We start from the raw sequence: 18446 nt of genomic DNA on the forward strand, positions 1-18446 counted from the left end.
ATGTGGGCTTCTCACCGTGGAGGCTTCTCATTTCAGAGTCCAGGCTCTAGGGCATGCGGGAATCAGCAGCTGTGGCCCCCGGGCACTAGGGCACCGGCTCAGTAGGTGTGGTGCGTGGGCTTAGTTGCTCCTCCATATGTGGTATCTTCCCAGGTCAGGGATTGAACCCATGTCTCCTGCTTGGCAGGGGCACTCTTTCCCACTGGGCCAGGGAAGTCCTACTTTTCACTCTCAACAGAAAGCCTGTGCCACAGAGAACCCCAAACTTTGGGTGCCAGACAACAGCGCCTCAAGATGGATGAGAGTCCAAAAGTGAAAACCAAGCATTTTCTTTTCCATCCTGTCCAAGTGGTATGATTGCAACACCTTGTTTCTGAGTCTCTCCTTTATGAAGACAAGCAACTGAAATCCAGCTTCAGAGAATTACTGGTGACCGAGCAGACAGCAAGCTTAACAACTTTGCTCTGGGAGGGACGAGGGAGGTAAGGAAGAAGGGAAACCTGAGAGGAAGCCTTTCATCGCGTCTGAACATCATCTTACAGGTACTGCTTCACTGCGCCCTACTGAAGGGAACATCACCTACGAGCCAGAGAAACACCTCAAAACACAACTGGATGCCACACCTTTCAAGGCCAACTTTACAATCAAAGCACACATTTTAGAGGCATGTTTTTTTCATCGGTTGCTTTACTGAAATGACAGGTGCAAAAGCAGGTACCAGAACCTTGGGCAGTGTGGGAGGGGTGTGTGTGTGTGTGTGTGTGTGTGCGTGTGCGTGCGTGCGTGCGCATACTAGGAGTGGAAAGGCAAGCAGTCTCATCTCCAGCTCCATGTGGTTAAAGAAGATACAACATATGACAGGGAAGAGTCCTGCTCAAGGATTTTTATAATATGCTAGCTTCAAGATCTTTTTCTGTTTTTTTGGAATGCTTTGAATTCCAGATGTTTGTTTTAATTTTTTTACAATCTCCTGTTTTGCAATATAGTCCACTTTGAAGGCCATTTCTGTAAAAACAAGTAATTCTCTGGAAATAAAATCTATAAGTGAGCAGATAGCTTTATTCGAGGTCCTCTCTGGGGCAAGGACAGTCAGTCTACTGATGGAGAGTCAGTCCCCAGCCTACAAATCACCCGACGCAGACACACACAAGGGCTTATCTTTGAATTAGCGCCCCAGCCACCCCTCTCCCGACCACATTCAGACCTGTCCTGCTCCCTCCCATATTCTCCCGCAGGAAGGGGTTACACATTGACTGCTTCGGGGGGATGGGAGTCTGTCAACACAGGGGGTCCCTAAGGGTCTCTCTGCTCAGCAGAGGGGTGCTCCTGGTTCTACCTAAACTCCCCCGGGGAGGGTACCTGTTCACACAGTACTTCTCCTGCCATTTTCTCGGGCTCCAATTAAGTCCCCATCAGACTTGTCTCTGCCTGAGAACGGCCTCCGCTTCCCAACCTGCCTGTCTCAGAACCTGGCTGGGTGACAGCTAAGTTCTGATATTTATCATCACCTCCCGCTCAGCGACAGACTCTGAGCAATGCTGGAGCGTTTGCTGTCCTCCACCAAGAACCACAACACTCTCACTAAATGTTAAGCAGACCATCAGTCTGCGTCTCCCAAGTGCTGTCACCACTGCCAAGAACAAGGGGAGGGCAGGTATTCTGCCGAAGGCAACAGCTTTCGAATACATGCCAGGCAGTCAGCCCTGATCTAGGCATCTTTTCTGCCTCCTCCTCAACTGCGCAAGCCACACAGCCTCTGCCTGCCTCCACCCTCTCCTCTGAAAAATGACAAGGACCACAGCTGTGCTCGTGGTGAGAGCAGCATCTTATAACTGAAGGACTTCAGGGGACAATTCTTGCTGCTTCCATGAGATAAGACTAGGAAAGCATCTGCATACATTTTTTTCAGCTTCTTTTGTAAAGAAACAATATTGCTAATTTAATCCCTATTTTATGGCGGGAACTGATTCCGCTAGAGGGACAGAGCTGCTTCAAAGGGGGCCCATTCCCAGACCAGCAATCTTCTACTGTGTCAGCTCTACAGTTTCAAGAAATCTGGTACTTAATCAGCCAGTCTTACTTTTGGCCATCCATTTATTAAAATGAAAAATTTAAGTTTACATAAATATATTCTTAAAAAATGTTTTTAAAAAGATTATCTTGAGTGATAGAGATACTGGACTCCAAGTTTTCTAAATCCTGAAGCAGAGATTAAACAACTCTTCTCAAATCCCCCACATATGCTTCTTGCTTCCCTGGTGGCTCAGTTGGTAAAGGGTCTGCTTGCAATGTAGGAGACCCAGGTTCGATTCCTGGGTCGGGAAGATCCCCTGGAGAAGGAAATGGCAACCCACTCCAGTACTCTTGCCGGGAGAATCCCATGGACTGTAGCCTGCCAGGCTCCTCTGTCCATGGGATCCCAAGAGTCGGACACGACTCAGCGACTAAACCACCACCACCAAATATAAGGGTGAAGCAGACAGTCTCCACCCTCAGAACTGAGGCAAACCTTTCATTGTTCTAGAAGACACCTCCTTGGATAAAGCCGTTTGCGGATGAAGATATAAAATAAAGCACTGTTTCATTGGTACAGAACAGTCCAGTTGTAGACCTAAAGATTGGGCTGTTCACTGCTCTGGTTCCATGAAAGTAAGGGTTCAGGTCTCTACATTTTTTATATGTAAGGAGATTAACTAGGCCCAGGTAGGCCAAGAGATACGGGTTTGAGTCTGGGGGTGGAGGGCTGTGGGGAAAAGCTCAGAATACGACAGCCAGTTGACTAGGGAGCACGTAATTTGTACTTTATTTCCAGACAGGAGGCCGGGTTAACCTCACCCTCTACTGCTGGGTGTGGACCTCACATCCCTGCCCAATTCCCACTCAGATGTGAACATCCAGTCCCGGTGACATGACTTACCCAGTGAAACTGCATAGAAACCCTCTTTAACAGTTGCAGAGACCTGAGAAGATATTCACATTCAGGCCACAGAGGCACGAGAATTGTTTAGGATCATGAGTATTTAGAGCTAGAAGGAAACTCTCGCGGACTCCTCTCCGCAAACAGAGCATCTGCGGACAGGGCACAAGGATGAAGGGGCCCTGGCTGCCGGAAGGAGAGCTGCGATCCATTAGTGATGTCTGTGCAGACAGGGCACAAAAGAGGAAGGGGCCCTGGCTGCGGGAAAGACGGCTGCGATCCATTAGTGATGTCTGTGTGGACAGGGCACAAAAGAGGAAGGGGCCGTGGCTCCGGGAAGGAGAGCTGTGATCCATTAGTGATGCCTGTGCGGATAGGGCACAAAAGAGGAAGGAGCCCTGGCTCTGGGGAGGAGAGCTGTGATCCATTAGTGATGTCTATGCAGACAGGGCACAAAAGAGGAAGGGGCCCTGGCTCTGGGGAGGAGAGCTGTGATCCATTAGTGATGTCTGTGCGGATAGGGCACAAAAGAGGAAGGGGCCCTGACTGCGGGGAGGAGAGCTGTGATCCATTAGTGATGTCTGTGCGGATAGGGCACAAAAGAGGAAGGGGCCCTGACTGCGGGGAGGAGAGCTGTGATCCATTAGTGATGTCTGTGCAGGTGCAGGCGTAGGAGCTGACTTGTGCTCCGTGGCGACAGACCATTTAAACGCCTCTCAATTGGATCTGCATATTTTTCCCTCAGAGTGTGCCCAGACAGTCACTCGTGTCCAACTCTTTGCCACCCCATGGACTGTAGCCCGCCAGGCTCCTCTGTCCATAGGATTCTCTGGGCAAGAATACTGGAGTGGGGTGCCAGCTCCTCCTCCAGAGGATCCCTCAGAGGGTAAACATTTCAAAAATATCTCATGTTCTAATCCATTCTTGTGCATTTAAAAAAATTTTTCAGGGTCTTAATTTTTAAATTTACTTGTAATCTTTAAATTTGTAAATTTGTAGCAATGAGGTAATTTTCTAAAAGGAAATTTGTTATGGGTGAACTTGATTTCATAAAAATCAAACGTAAACATTTATATTTACACCCAAAATATCCGAAGTAGACTAGTCAGTCATTATAAAATGTACTATGTGATGCTATTAAATAACTGGTCAATACAAATGTATATTAGTTTATATAGATCAATGGGTGAATAGGTTGGGAGGCAGGTCAGATGGATGGATAAATGGATAGATAGCTTTTGGATGATTAACACATGCTCCTATAGTTAAAAAAAAAATCATTGCTAACAAAGATAAATACTATATGTCTGACTCTTTGTGACCCCGTGGACTGTAGCCTACCAGGCTCCTCTGTCCATGGAATTTACCAGGCAAGAACACAGGACTGGGTTGCCATTTCCTTCTCCAGGGGATCTTCCCAACCCAGGGATCGAACCCGGATCTCCCGCATTGCAAGCAGACACTTTACCATCTGAGCCACCAGTGATTTGGATACGTTTTCATTAAAAAGTTATATTTTTCAAATACTGGGGGGAAGAAGCCTCTCACTTCACAGATAAGGAAAAACAGAATCCTGCAGACACAGAGTGAGGATGAAAGCGCCGGTCTTCTGGGTCATTTACCGTGTTTGCTCTCATTATGCTTCCACAGCACAAAAGTCTCCTCCAAGTCCACAACCCCTTTGGATTGTTCTGAATGTATGCAACTTATCCTCAGGAGAAAACGTGACTTGGACTACCATGAGGCCGTTTACAGTATTTACCATCACTGATCAGAGTGTAACTAAGCCCTGCTGGCGGAGAAGGCGATGGCACCCCACTCCAGTACTCTTGACGGAGGAGCCTGGTGGGCTGCAGTCCATGGGGTCGCTAAGAGTCGGACATGACTGAGTGACTTCACTTTCACTTTTCACTTTCATGCATTGGAGAAGGAAATGGCAACCCACTCCAGTGTTCTTGCCTGGAGAATCCCAGGGACGGGGGAGCCTGGTGGGCTGCCATCTCTGGGGTCGCACAGAGTCGGACACGACTGAAGCGACTTAGCAGCAGCAGCAGCAAGTCCTACTGGGGATACTACACATTACACTGTATAGACACAGCATTTCTTTTATAAAGTCTGAAAAAATCTGAAATCTAAAACACATCTGGCCCAGGGGTTTGGATAACGGAGGGCAGGCCAGTACTGCTGAGCCCTCCACCTTCAGGGTATGGTGGGCAGTGAAAGTCAAAGACGCTCAGTTGTGTCCGACTCTTTGCGACCCCACGGACTATACAGCCCATGGAATTCTCCAGGCCAGAATACTGGAGTGGGTAGCCTTTCCCTCCTCCAGGGGATCTTTCCAATTCAGGGATCGAACCCAGGTCTCCCACACTGAAGGTGGATTCTTTACCAGCTGAGCCACCAGGGAAGGAAAGGTATGCTTTTAATTTCTGGGGCTCAAAAAAAGGCAGGTGTTTTTAATTCCTGGGGCTTCCCTGGTGGCTCAGTGGTAAAGAATCTGCCTGCCAATGCAGGAGGCGTGAGTTCGATCCCTGGGTTGGGAAGATCCCCTGGAGGAAGAAATGGCAACCCAGCCCAGTATTCTTGCCTGGAGAATCCCATGGATGGAGGAGCCCGGCGGGCTACAGTCCATGGAGTCGCCAAAGAGTTGGTCACAACTTAGCGACGGAACAACAACAATTTTTAATCTCCAGTTTTTACAGAGGAGAAAATGGAGGCTCCAAGAGGTTCTGAGATTTGTCTGCCGGCCCTCGGGAGAAGCTGGGTCACACAGACTCAGCGCTGCCAGGCGCAGGGCAGACACCAAGCAGTCTGGCTGAGGCAGCAGCAGGGCTGGGATGTAAGCTGTGGGGATGCTGCCTCGATCCCCTCTCCACTCCCTGCTCACTCCCTCCCCTCTCTCTTTCTCCCTGTTTTCTTACAGAAGAAAGTCTACTGTTTAATTCGAAAGCCAGCAACATCTGGATCTAAAGCATTCCTGCTTTAGGAGGGAAAAAAGCAAAACCTTGAATCCCCAGGGTGTGATGGTGAGGGTGCAGCCGGTTCCTCCCCAGCAGAAGAGAGGGCCAGGCCCCGCCTCTAACACAGGCCCCACCCAGCCACGGGCCAGCCCCCTCCACTCCAAGAACGCACCTGGTTTTACATCCCAGACGGCGGCTCTGAGGATGGAGTGGGATCCTGAAACCAAGTCCTCCGGCAGCTGTCCAGGGACACCTGTACGTAAAGGGTCAAATTCCTGGCCCCAGCCACGACTGCCCCAGCTACCAGCACAAAAGCAAACCTGTCTTTTCACCGAAGAATATCCCGGGCTCCTGGCTACACCCTTAGGATGTTCTGCTTTCGCCTCTTGGCATCCTCTTAAGGTGATTTCATCTTATTCAAAATATTAGTGGGTAAAGAGAGCAGATGGGGTTTCTCTGGTGGCTTAGAAGGTAAAGAACCCACCTGCAATGCAGGAGACTCAGGTTCGATCCCTGGATTTCGAAGATTCCTCTGGAGGAGGAAATAGCAATCCACTCCAGTATTCTTGCCACAAGAATCCCATGGATAGAGGAGCTTGGCGGGCTACAGTCCATGGGGTCTCAAAGAGCTGGACACAACTGAGCAACTAACGCTTTCATTTTCAAAGAGAGTGGATAACGAAGGATTAACAGTGGGATTTGCCCTGAGTCCTACAGGGGCCCAAAGGGGCCCCAGACTATATGTCTACCACAATGTCTCCCACCTCCATACTTTCATAAGACAATCAGAGCAGAGCTGAAAAGGCACCAGCTGGTACAAATGCAGAGACCCAGTCCACTCCTGTTGTTCAGTCGCTAAGTTGTGTCCGACTCTTTGTGACTTCATGGACTGCAGCACACCAGGCTTCCCTGTCCTCCACTGTCTCCCGGAGTTTGCTCAGATTCTTGTCCATTGAGTCGGTGATGCCATCCAACCATCTCATCCTCTGTCGTCCCCTTCTCCTGCTGTCTTCAGTCTTTCCCAGCATCAGGTCTTTTCCAATGAGTCAGCTCTTCTCACCCAGGTGGCCAAAGATTGGAGCTTTTTATGATTCTGGAAAATCGACTGTTCTTTAAAGCCTCCCATGGTTATTCAGATAAGCATTATGATCACAAACTTCAATAAAAATGCTTGATAGTTTTTCTTTTCATAATAAATTTTAGGCCTTGTGTAGACAATGAAATTTTAAAGACATGACAATATCCTTTTATTGATAGACACTATGGTTAAATTTATATATTTTCTTGGGCTCCAAAGTCACTGCAGACAGAGACTGCAGCCATGAAATTAAAAGACGATTGCTCCTTAGAAGAAAAGCTATGAGAAACCTAGATGGTATATTAAAAAGCAGAGACATCACTTTGTCAACAAAGGTTCCTATAGTCAGAGCTATGATTTTTCCAGAAGTCATGTACAGATGTGAAAGCTGAACCACAAAAAAGGCTGAGCACCAAAGAACTGATGCTTTCAAATTGTGGTGCTGGAGAAGACTCTTCAGAGGCCCTCAGATTGCAAGATTAAATAAGTCAGTCCTAAAGGAAATCAACCCTGAATATTCACTGGAAGGACTGATGCTGAAGCTTCAGTAATTTGGCCACCGCAAAGAGCCAACTCATTGGAAAAGACCCTGATTCTGGGAAAGATTGAAGGCAAAAGGAGAAGAGGGTGACAGAGGATGAGATGGTTAAATAGCAACACTCACTCAATGGACATGAATCTGAGAGAACTCTGGGAGACAGTGAAGGACAGGGAAGCCTGGTGTGATGCAGTTCATGGGATCACAAAGAGTTGGACATGACTTAGTGACTGAACAACAATGGTTAATTATGGCTGCAACACAGAAATCTTTACAGCGAAAGTCTGGACTGCATTTTGGAAACATGCATTGTCTCAGCTTCTCACCAGAGTTCTTTCCCAAGGAGCAAATCTGGAGAAGACAACGAATCTGTACATTGGAATTATGATGGGAGTGGGAGTTAAGTCAGATATAGGAAAACGAGGACTTTCAGAGATTCGGGGGCAGATTAGTCTCACAGATTAGTCTGTGGATGTGCACACAGAAATCATACTCATGTCATAAAATGAAATAATTCCACAAGAAAAAGCTTTGCAAACTTTAAATCAAAATGTGTGTATTTTATTCTTTTATATAAAATCAGCTTCCTGATTTTATATAAAAAATCAGACGGCTTTTTATATAAAAAGTTTTATATAAAAAATCCTGGCGGCTCAGACGGTAAGGAATCCGCCTGCAATGCAGGAGATCGGGGTTCAATCCCTGGGTGGGGAAGATATGCTGGAGAAAGAAATGGCAACCCACTCCAGTATTCCTGCTTGGAGAATCCCATGGACAGAGGAGCCTGATGGGCTTACAGTCCACGGGTTGCAAAGAGTCAGACACGACTTAGCAACTAAGCACACATATAAAATCAACTTATATCTCCATCTCAAGGAGCATGAGAAATCCTTGATGTTTCTAAACCAGACTCAGACTAGTCTTTACGGCTAATGCATTCTGAGTATGGCAGAAACCAGCACAAGATGGTAAAGCAATTATCCTTCATTAAAAAAACAAACAAACAAACCAGCAACTCCTCCAGCATTTGGTTCCTGTTTATGCTGATGACACCCTCATGCCCCTAGGCGTCCAAGCTTGGAAACCTGTGCTAGAGACCTCTATCTGATGCAAGAATGCAAGACCTACTCTGATGCAAGAATGGTCAGTTCCTCTGAAAACAAATCTGCTCAGGGCAGCCCCTTGCTCAGAAATCACTGACAACTGGCAACTGTTCTTGCACAACAGGTCACCCCCAAGACCCTCCCCATCTGGCCCCACCCGCCCTTCACTCCATCCCTGCCTCTGCACGCCAGCCACCCCAGCCACACAGCCCTGCCCAGCGGTCTCTCTGCTGGAACCTCCAGCCCCAGGCACCCTGTGCGGTCACCTCCAGCTCCGAGTCCCCTGTAGAGCCATTCTGCCCTCCCCACCCCACCCCCACCCCTGGTGATGCTCACGTCCCCAGGCTAAGAGCACAGAAACACACCCCGGTCCCTGGACCACTGCTTCCGCTTGAAATGACACTTTATGTGAAGTCTCTCTTGCTTCCTCAGTTATGAAGTCCACAATGGCAATGATCCCATTTTTACTCCTATGGTGTAATCTCAGTCCTGGTACATAACGGTACTTGTTCATTGAACGAGTAAATCAATCCATCTTGGGGTCTTCTCCTCCATGTACCCCCCAGCCCCGCTCAACATCCTCCAAGAAGTAAAGAGCACACCCAGAATCAGAGGGCCGGAGCCCTCACAGAAGCCAGGCCGCTGCAAATCCCCTGCTAGCTCTCCGGGTAATTAAGTTCTTGGCAGAAGAAATAACTTCATCATCTAGTTTTATTATTCTTCCAAACCACAATCCCAGAAGCAAATTGCGTTTGAGCTCTTGTAAATGACCTGACACCTCAGAGAATTCATTCTAGCTCCGAGGACAGAGCTCTTGTTGTGTGGAGGCCAACGGCTGTTCCACAAACCAGGCAGACCCTATGAAACCAACGGGCCCTGACGCTTCGTCCTCAAAAGGGGTCAGGTCAGCCCCTTGCTCAAAAATCATTGACAACTGCCAACCATTCTTGCACAACAGGTCACCCACAAGACCCTCCCTGTCTGGCCCCATCCACCCTTCACTCCATCATTGGGGTGAAGCGGGGGGGACTCATGAGGACACAGTCTAGATCCCGGTGAAGCGGGTGTTCCAGGCCCAGCAAACCGCAGCTTTAACTGCCAGACCTGGCCCTGCCCGCCCTGGTGAGGGGAGCTGGCTGCGTTGTGCGCACGCCAGTCCCGGAGACCACGGGACTAGGAGCTCTGCCGTCCACCAGCCAGCCCTTCGAGAAAGACCCTGCCGACCCATTACAGAAAAATGTAACAGGAAAATAATAACCCTGGGGATGTCTTAACAATGCACAGTTTTCTATTTAGAGTTCTCTTCTCACAACTTCTCCCATGAAAAAGGGGGCTCTATGTTGTTTGTGAGGAAGCAGGTGAGTCCATCCCCCTAAGGAATAACCGCAGGGCCTTCAAGGCAGGAGGAACCTTTTCCAGAAAAGCCCCTTTAGGATCCCGATGCCCCAGGGCCCCGACACCTCTGTCTCCCTGTCGTGAAGTTCCGCATGGTTTAGAGACATGACTCACGGGCGCTTTCTGCTCTGCGAGGGGTGCAGCCGGCCCACAGCCTCGGCCCGGCGTCCCCGCCTCTGCCACCTTGTCGCCCACATTCCCGGTCTCCCCGGCACCAGGTGCCCGCCCCTCAGAGGATGGCAGCTTTGATTTCGAGCTGCTGCTGAGCTCTCCAGGCTGAGCTTTTCTGAGGAGAAACAAACGTGGAATTATCAAAACACATCCTGCAGTAAAGACAGCTTTCCCCCAAGTGGATGTCTACGTTCAAACGACGTGAACGGTGTTGATGCCAGGCTGAGCCCTTGCGAAGTATTTAAAGACATTAACCAAGTCCTCACAGCAGCCCTGGGGGCAGGGTGCGGTTACCCTGGCTTTGCTGTAAGAGGCTCAGGATAACCGTTATCCCGCATCCAAGGCCTGGCAGTGGCCAGGACTGGAATCCAGGCCTGCCCGGCTCCCGCATGAGAAGCTGAACAGCCTTCCTTCTGTTCGGGAATAGAGCAGACAGCCTTCGCGTCCTCAGCAGCACAGAGTCCCTTTTTTTTTTCCCTGTGTGCCCACCTACGGCTGTGAAGTCACAGCCCTGAGGCATGGGACAGAGGCCCCCTGTCTGCTCCCGTTTCTCCTCTCATGCAGGGCTGCCCACACTCGGGGGCGGGGGGCCCAGAAGCCACCCTAGCACCCGGCAGAGGCGACCCATGCCCTGCCCCGTGTCTGCCACCCGTGACCTCCCTGTGTCTGCAGTGATTATGTGACTTCCTCACTCAGCACCTCCTCACTGTCCACAGAATGAGATCCAGAGTCCTAAATCTGGCCTTCAAGGCATGAGAGAGCACCACCCCCATCAGCCACATGCACCCCAAACACGCAGAAGGATTCACCATACACTCTATCGAGGGGTCCTGATGACCTCCTGCCTGCCTTCTCCCACCTGACCTCCTGCAGCTGGAAAACCACTTACCTTTCCAGGTTCTCCCCCTGGGATCAGGATGGGAGCCCCCAAGCTGGCCTGAGTCACAGCACACACAGCCCGAGTGGCCGCCTGTATCTCCTCCTGGACTGCAGGCTCCCGGACCGTCCCTGAGCACCCAACATGGACAGACCCCCTGGGGACTGCTCTCCTCAGCGGCCGCCCGGGAGCCTGCAGCCCGAGGGGGTCACGGAGCCGCACTCACTCCCACGACTGTGCTGCTCTTGCTCAACGTTAGGGAAGCCCAGGGTCACTGGGGAACCACATCCACGGCGTTCCGGGGGGATGCAGAACAGCCGATGTGGTGGCCTCGTGAGTGAAGGGGGTTCCCCGGAATTGGAAGGGAGAACTTTCCAGAAATTGGATGCCACCGCATGCCCTCGAGGCCCACCTGGCCCTCCCGCAGGCTCTATCAGCCAAGAAGCACGGCGGCCCCTCGGCCTGGCTGGGACCCCCCGGCCCCGCGGGTCCACACCTGAGCTCCGGCGTCTCCTGCTCGGCCTTCAGCCTCGCCCTCTCCGCGAGGATCTCATCACAGATCACGTCGTAGGGTTTGTCCAGGTGATGTTCACCCATCACCCAGACCCAGACCTCATTGTCGGCTCCCAGCTTCCAGTGAACGGATCTGCCGTTGTCTGCAAGCAAAACAAGGATCTGGTTTGAACAAGTATCTTCAGCCGTGGGTTAGGAGGTTTTCCACCGTTCAAGTATTTAAAGATCAGATGAAGCGAAGCACGTCCAACATGCTCTGAGCAAGCAGCCCCTTCCAGGGCGGTGGCTGGAATGTCGTTTTAAAGCATGATGAGTGTGGGTTCTGCACGTGCCTTTTTTATAAGTCAAGACCCGAGATGGGAAGACCACTGTCTGCGTTATCTCTAGGGTAACAGAGCCAACATCAGACCCCTGAACCTCTGAAGCCTAAGAATCTCCCTGCAACCCAGCTGTTCTAGGGCATGGCACGTCCACCATATTCCTAGGACTCACTGCTGGGTCCAAGGCATGTGTTTTAGAGTCAGACCAGCTTTGCTTTAAACCCTAGCCCTGTTATTTAGCTGTATGACTTGGACAAATCATTTAATCTCCCTAAGCCTCAGTTTCTTGTCCACACAATGGGAACCCTAACGTCTGCTCCAGAGGACAGCCGTGGTGGGAGGCAGCCGCGGGGCAGGTCCCCGGGGTGTCTGACACACGACGTGCTCAGCAGAGGCGGGTACAACCACTCCTCTGTGTTGTTGACGGCCGTGGCAGCTGAGAGACTCACACCAGCTGTGAGAGACGACACGCCCGGAGTGAGACATGGGGAAGCTCCTAGAATAACGCTGTTCCCTGCTGATCGCAGGGGCTGTGTTTACCTTCTAATTCCTGTTCCTCAAACGGGCACATCAGGCTTCCTGACACCCGGGACGGTGGTCATCCCCTGGAGAAGTTGGGGGGCGGGCAGTCCTAAGTCTGAAGGATATTGAGGGGGCAGGGAGGAGGAGTCAGTCTGTGCTCACAGGTGGACGCAGGTATGAGGGAAGGTCAGTCCTGGGTGGGCCCTGGCTGGGGAGGCCAGGTCAGCTGTGGCTCATTGAGGAGATGCACACAGGTTCCTTCACCATGGGACGCTGGCATCCCTCACAAAGTCCCCATACTGCCTGCTCTGGAGCAGCTAAGAATGTTCCCACTGTGTCCACCTCTCCGTCTTCACCTAACAACCCTCTGTCAACAGTTCTGGCAGCAGGAGGAAGGTGGCTGGAGATGGCGCAGCCGAGAACCAGGGGAGGTAGGAGGGGCCCAGGGGTCCCCGCAGCCCCTCTTGGGACAGCAACACACACTGCCCCCAAACCATGTCTGAGAGCATAACGCAGGGCACGCGGGGGCCATAACTCCTGTTGGGGGAGGACATGCTCCAGGGGAGAAGAATCCAGAAACCCTACGAACACAGGAGGGGCTGAGAACAAAGGGGAGGGACAGTGCCCCCGTATCTCTAAGATGGTGGGGGAGGCGTAAAGAGACGGCGGCTCTGGGGCAAGAAGGAAGGGGGTTATTGGACGTGTCAGATAGCAGCCCTGACAGGAGTCTCTGCTCTGACGGCCCCTCTCCTTCGGGGCAAAGACACTGGGGTCCTCGGGGGTCCATAGAGTTCCCCGAACCCAGCGAGGGGGTCATTCTAGTAAAGGGAGTGTCGGCCTGGCGCCCCTGGCTTCATGCCAAGACAGGGAGGGCTGTCTCCCACGACGTTCCCATGGTGTCCCTAAGGCTGCAGGGTGCAGAGCTGGGTGCTGCGGGGTGCATGGGGTGAGACACTCTCCTGCAGGTCACCAGGGCCTGGGAGAGGAGGACAGGGCAGCTGGTCACCGACTTGATGAACTTCACCACCTGTCTACTTCGTGCCAGGCCCTGAGGTGGACGTGCTGCAGACACTTGCAAACAAGACAGACAGTCCCAGCTCTCAGGGACTCAGGTTTCAGCTAAAGGAGGCAGGCGCTGGACCACTAGTTAATTACGAAAATAGCACGACTGAGACAATGACGATGTTAGTCACTCAGCTGTGTCCGACTCTTGGGACCCCTTGGACCTGCCAGGCTCCTCTGTCCATGGGATTCTCCAGGCAAGAATACTGGAGTGGGTTGCTATGGCCTTCTCCAGGGGATCTTCCCAAGCCAGGGATCAAATCTGGGTCTCCTGCATTGCAGGCAGATGCTTTACCGTCTGAGCCACCTGGCTGAGGGAGGGGTGTTAAAGTGCTAACGATGGGGTCGGGTGGGCAGGGCACATACTCTGTGACCAGGCGAGATTGCGTCCAACGAGGGCGATGGGGTCGGGTGGGCAGGGGACATACTCTGTGACCAGGCAAGATTACGTCCAACGAGGACTCAGAGAAGGCAGGGAGCTTCGAAAGGACAGAGAAGAAATAAGACGTTCCTGGCGTTCAGCTGGGGAGGCTGGGTATGGAATTTAGACAGAGAACAGAGTGGGTTTGGTGCTGGACAGGAGGAACACCGTGACCGAAGCCCAGGGATGGGAACTGGTGAGGGGCCACGCGGAACCGGGGTCTCTGCCAGAGCTGACGAGGCTTGAGAAGCCAACTGGTCGTGGGCTGAGGTCACAAGGGGAGCGGGTGCCCGCCTGGCACAGGCCCCAGATGCCCGGTGAAGAGGTTTACGTGGAGGGCCTGTGTGGCATAACTCCAGAAAGCTGTATGAAAATCCCAGTGTTCACGGCACTTTATTTCTCCAGTCAGAGTTTCCTCTTTGATAAAACAGAGGCGATGAGTCTGAACTCACAGACAAGTGCTCAAAAGGATTAATTCCATGTTTTTGGTCTGAGGGACCAACCAAGAGCCCACAACTGTCAGACACGAACCACAAAACTCCCAGCAGAGAGCACAGGCAAAACACCCTCTGACATAAATCCTAACTATTTTCCTAGCTCGGTCTCCCAAGGCAAAAGAAAGAAAAGCAAAAATAAACAAATGGGACCTAATCAAACTTAGAAGCTTTTGCACAGCAAAGGAAAACCATCAACAAAATGAAAAGACAACCTATGGATCGGGAGAAAATATTTGCAAACAATGTGACCAACGAGGTTTAATTTCCAAATTAAACAGCTCATACAGCTCAATACCAAAAACTACACAAAACAAAAAACACCCAATCAAAATGTGAGCAGAGAACCTAAACAGATGTTTTTCTGAAGAAAACATACATGTGGCCAACAGGCACATGAAGAGATGCTCAACATCACCAGTTATTACAGAAATGCAAATCAAAACTACAATAAGGTATCAGCTCACACTGGTCAGAACAGCCATCATCAAAAAGACTACAAATAATAAATGGTGAGAGGGTGTGGAGGAAGGCAAACCCACCGACACTGCTGGTGGGAACCAAAGTTGGTACAACCACTTTGGAAAACAGTATGGAGGTTCCTTAAAAAACTAAAGCTACCATATGACCCAGAAACCCCACTCCTGTGCATATAGGTGACTTCCACCGACCCTGGGCTGCAGTGTCCACGTGCTGCCTGAACTCGCAATGCCCAAGGAACTGTCCACCACTCTGGCCGCTCCTCGTGGTCACTCACCTCTGACCCAGAAACCAGAGGACAAATGCCTGGCCGGCAGGGCCTCAGGGATTTGGGTGCTACGGCCACGTTCCTTCTGATGGGTGGCCACGCCAGGTCTGCCGTGAAATACATAGAGCATCACCGAGGCTGTTAGTAACCCTACTCAGCCACAAGGAAATTGAGGGTCAGGGAGGGTAAGTTCCTTGTCTGGGATTGTAGAGCTGGTGCAATGCAACCAGAATGCCTTACCTGACTGTGAGGCAGTAAAACCTGTGTTTAGAGTCACCTCTGATGCACTGTCCAAACTGAAATACCTTTGAGAGAAAAAAAAGGAAACCCACCAACAGGAAAGGCAGGAAATGAATGTTTGCAGGGCTCTGCTGAGCGAGCGGGGTACGGGGTCACTGTCTTGGCCCTGCAGAGCAGGAGAGCGCCAGCCCCACGTTTCAGTGAAGACCAAGGCCCAGTCCTGGGCTTCCCTGGTGGCTCAGCAGTAAAGAATCTGCCTGCAATATAGGAGCCAGAGGACATGCGCGTTCGATCCCTTGGTCGGGAAGATCCCCTGGAGGAGGGCATGGCAACGAACTCCAGTATTTGTGCCTGGAGAATCCCCAGGGACAGAGGAGCCTGAGGGCTACAGTCCATAGCGTCACAAAAGAATTGGACACGACTGAAGCAATTTAGCACAATAAGGCCCAGTCCTATGGGGACTTCCCTGAAGGTAGTGCAGGTAATAATTCTGCGAGTCTGTGTTTTAAACCTTTGAAAATATTTATTCTAGAGACAAAAGGGACAGAAAGGGAGCTGGAGAACCCCAGGGCACCACTGTCCCGGGCAGCAGGTGGTGGCACAGACAAGCGAGTAGGTCACTCGGGGGGGAGGCGGGCTGGTCCACGGCTCCAAGGGGTGAGAGGGAACATCCTAGTGGCCATCTGAGTCCAGCGCTCCACACGTGAGACCCAGCCCAGAGTGAGCCCGGAGCGGGCTGGGACCAGCGGCTCAGAGCAGACTCAGATCTGACGTTCCAACTTGGACTCCAACGGTGACCCGCCCACGTCACTTTCTCCAAGTCTGTTTCCTTATGTGTAAGAATCAGGCGGCGGGCGATGTTCACCTCCCTGGATTCTTACAAAGATTAAATGAAGTGACATCAACACAAGGGCCTGGCCCTTGCTAACAGACCCACAGGGTGGTAGGGAGAACCTCCGTGGGAGGGAGCAATGGAGTGTGCTGAGACAGGGAGTAACCAGCGGACTCCCAGGCTTCTGGCTTTGGTGACTCAAAGGAAAGCGGGCTGCAGATCATGGTGGAGACTGAGAGGCAGGAACAGGCCTGGGGGGTGGAGGGGAGACAGCTGGGATGATGCTGAAGAACATGGTTTTGCATCAAGGGCCCAAGGGTCTTCTGAGCAGAGATGCTTGTTGGGTAACTGGTACGAGACCAATGCTCAGATAAGAGGTCTGGTTTCGAAATACAGGTGTGAGATTCCATAAAGAGAAGAAAAGATGCCCCAGGGAGGGAGTATGGAGATCCTGACCTTAATCTAGTCGGGGAGTCTGTGAATGAGGCTCAGGGAATCTGTCAGCATTGGGCAACTCTGCAGCAAATGTCGTCTGTACGGATTTTCCTGGTCCAAGCTTTCAGTAAGTTTTCCATGGAGTCTAAGGGACCCTCAATCCCACCTGAAGCTTACCAACCACCAGGGCAGAATGAGGCTCCCCTGGGGAACACAGGTATTCAGGGTCAGGCAGAGATGTAAAAGACAACAGTCGTGGAGACAGCAAGGGACCACGACGCGAAGAGACTCCAAGAGGCAACTCACAGGGTGAGACCCGGCTGAGAAATCAACTGAGCTGAGAACTGAACCCAGCAACGGAGGTCACTGTGCTGGGTCAGGAGGGAAGGGAGGGAAGCAGACACGGCAGATGGCTCACACCAGGGCTCTGCCATCATTTCACTGAAAAGGGAAGGCTCTGCATAAAGGAGCTCGTCTGAGACTCCACAAGTGAAATCTCACAAGCCCAAGCCTGTTCCAAGGGTGCACACGGAGTATCTCAGTCACCGCTCATAGTGACCAGAGCCTGGCTTCTTGCGAGAAGTTCCCACCAGCTGGAGAGGTGTCTATTGCTGGGCAGCCTCTACCAAGAAAAGGCCTCCTCTGTGTGCATGACCAGAAAAAAAAAAAAAACTCACGGGATAAAGGCTCCACAGGACACCCACACAAGCACACGTTCAGATGTGTGCAGGGCACCCGCAGACGACGGCACCTGTTGCCAAGCTCCAGGTAAGCTCGATGCGTCAGGTTGGCTGAACAAGGGGCAACGTTTGTTAACAGTGCCAGCTATGGGAGAGTCAGACTCAGGGTCACTGGCCAGCTGCTGCCCTGGGCAAGTCAGTTAAGGTCCCTCCGTCTCCCTTTCCTCACCTGTGAAATGTGAAAGTAACTCAGCTCCAGGCCTGGCTGTGATGATTTCATGAGATAATAGACTTAAGCACAGAGTTCAGGGTCTGACACTCCAGCAGCTCAATCGGTTGGGGCCACGTTTACAGTCTAGAGCAGTGCTGTCCAATGGGAGCGCTACCTGTAATTATACATTTTCTAGCCATCCTATTAAAAAATCAACAGGAGCCTGGGCAAGATGATGGAGCAGAAAGGCTCTGAGCTCACCTCCTCTCATGAGAACACCAAAATCGCAACTATCTACAGAAAAACCATCCATGAAAAAGACCAGAACCTACAAGAAAAGATCTCCTCCAAACAAAAACATAGAAAAGGAACCACGATGAGACAGACACCACAGTGAGACAGACACCCCAAGGTGGACGACCCACAGACTGGCGCTTCTCTCACCAGAGTGAGAGTTCTGAGCCCCAGGCCAGGCTCCCCAGCCCAGGGGTCCTACTTATCTGGGAAGATGAACCCCCAGAACATTGGCTTTTGAAAGCCAGCGGGGCTTAATTTTGGGAATCCCACAGGAGTGGGGGGAATAGAGACTTCACTCTTAAAGGGCGCACACAAATCTCACACACACCAGGACCCAGGGTGAAAAGCAGTCATTTGATAGGAGTCTGGGCAAGACCTATCTGTCGGTTTTGGAGGGTCTCCCAGGGAGGCGGGGATGGCTACGTGTCACCCTGGGGCCATGAATCCTGGAGGCACACATATTTGGGGACCTTCTGTCATGAGGACACAGCTGCTGGCAGCTTCCATCTTAGCTCATTAGTGCCAAGACCTGGGCTACCCAACAGCTTGCAGGCAACCCGTGCTGAGAGGCCTCAGGCCAAACAACTAACTGGGTAGGAACGAAGCCCCAGCCATGAGCAGGCCCTGAGGAC

The 18446-nt window shown here is 51.5% G+C and overlaps 1 protein-coding gene across 2 annotated transcripts in view; it reads right to left on the minus strand.

Moving 5' to 3' along the window:
• The window catches only part of SH2D4A (SH2 domain containing 4A), a 65390-nt gene that overhangs the window by 37521 nt on the left and 9423 nt on the right, over positions 1 to 18446 (minus strand). For both annotated transcript variants that reach the window (XR_011564448.1, XM_070781521.1), the window contains 2 exons: positions 11536 to 11695; positions 10106 to 10277 (listed from right to left, as the gene is read on the minus strand). Coding sequence is in view for 1 of the 2 variants with exons in the window: in XM_070781521.1 (XP_070637622.1) it covers positions 10106 to 10277; positions 11536 to 11695 (332 nt within the window). In the remaining variant the exon portion in view is untranslated. The remainder of the gene's footprint in view (positions 1 to 10105; positions 10278 to 11535; positions 11696 to 18446) is intronic.

Source organism: Bos indicus, chromosome 27, assembly GCF_029378745.1.
Source record: "Bos indicus isolate NIAB-ARS_2022 breed Sahiwal x Tharparkar chromosome 27, NIAB-ARS_B.indTharparkar_mat_pri_1.0, whole genome shotgun sequence".
In the NCBI taxonomy this organism is placed as follows: domain Eukaryota; kingdom Metazoa; phylum Chordata; class Mammalia; order Artiodactyla; family Bovidae; genus Bos; species Bos indicus.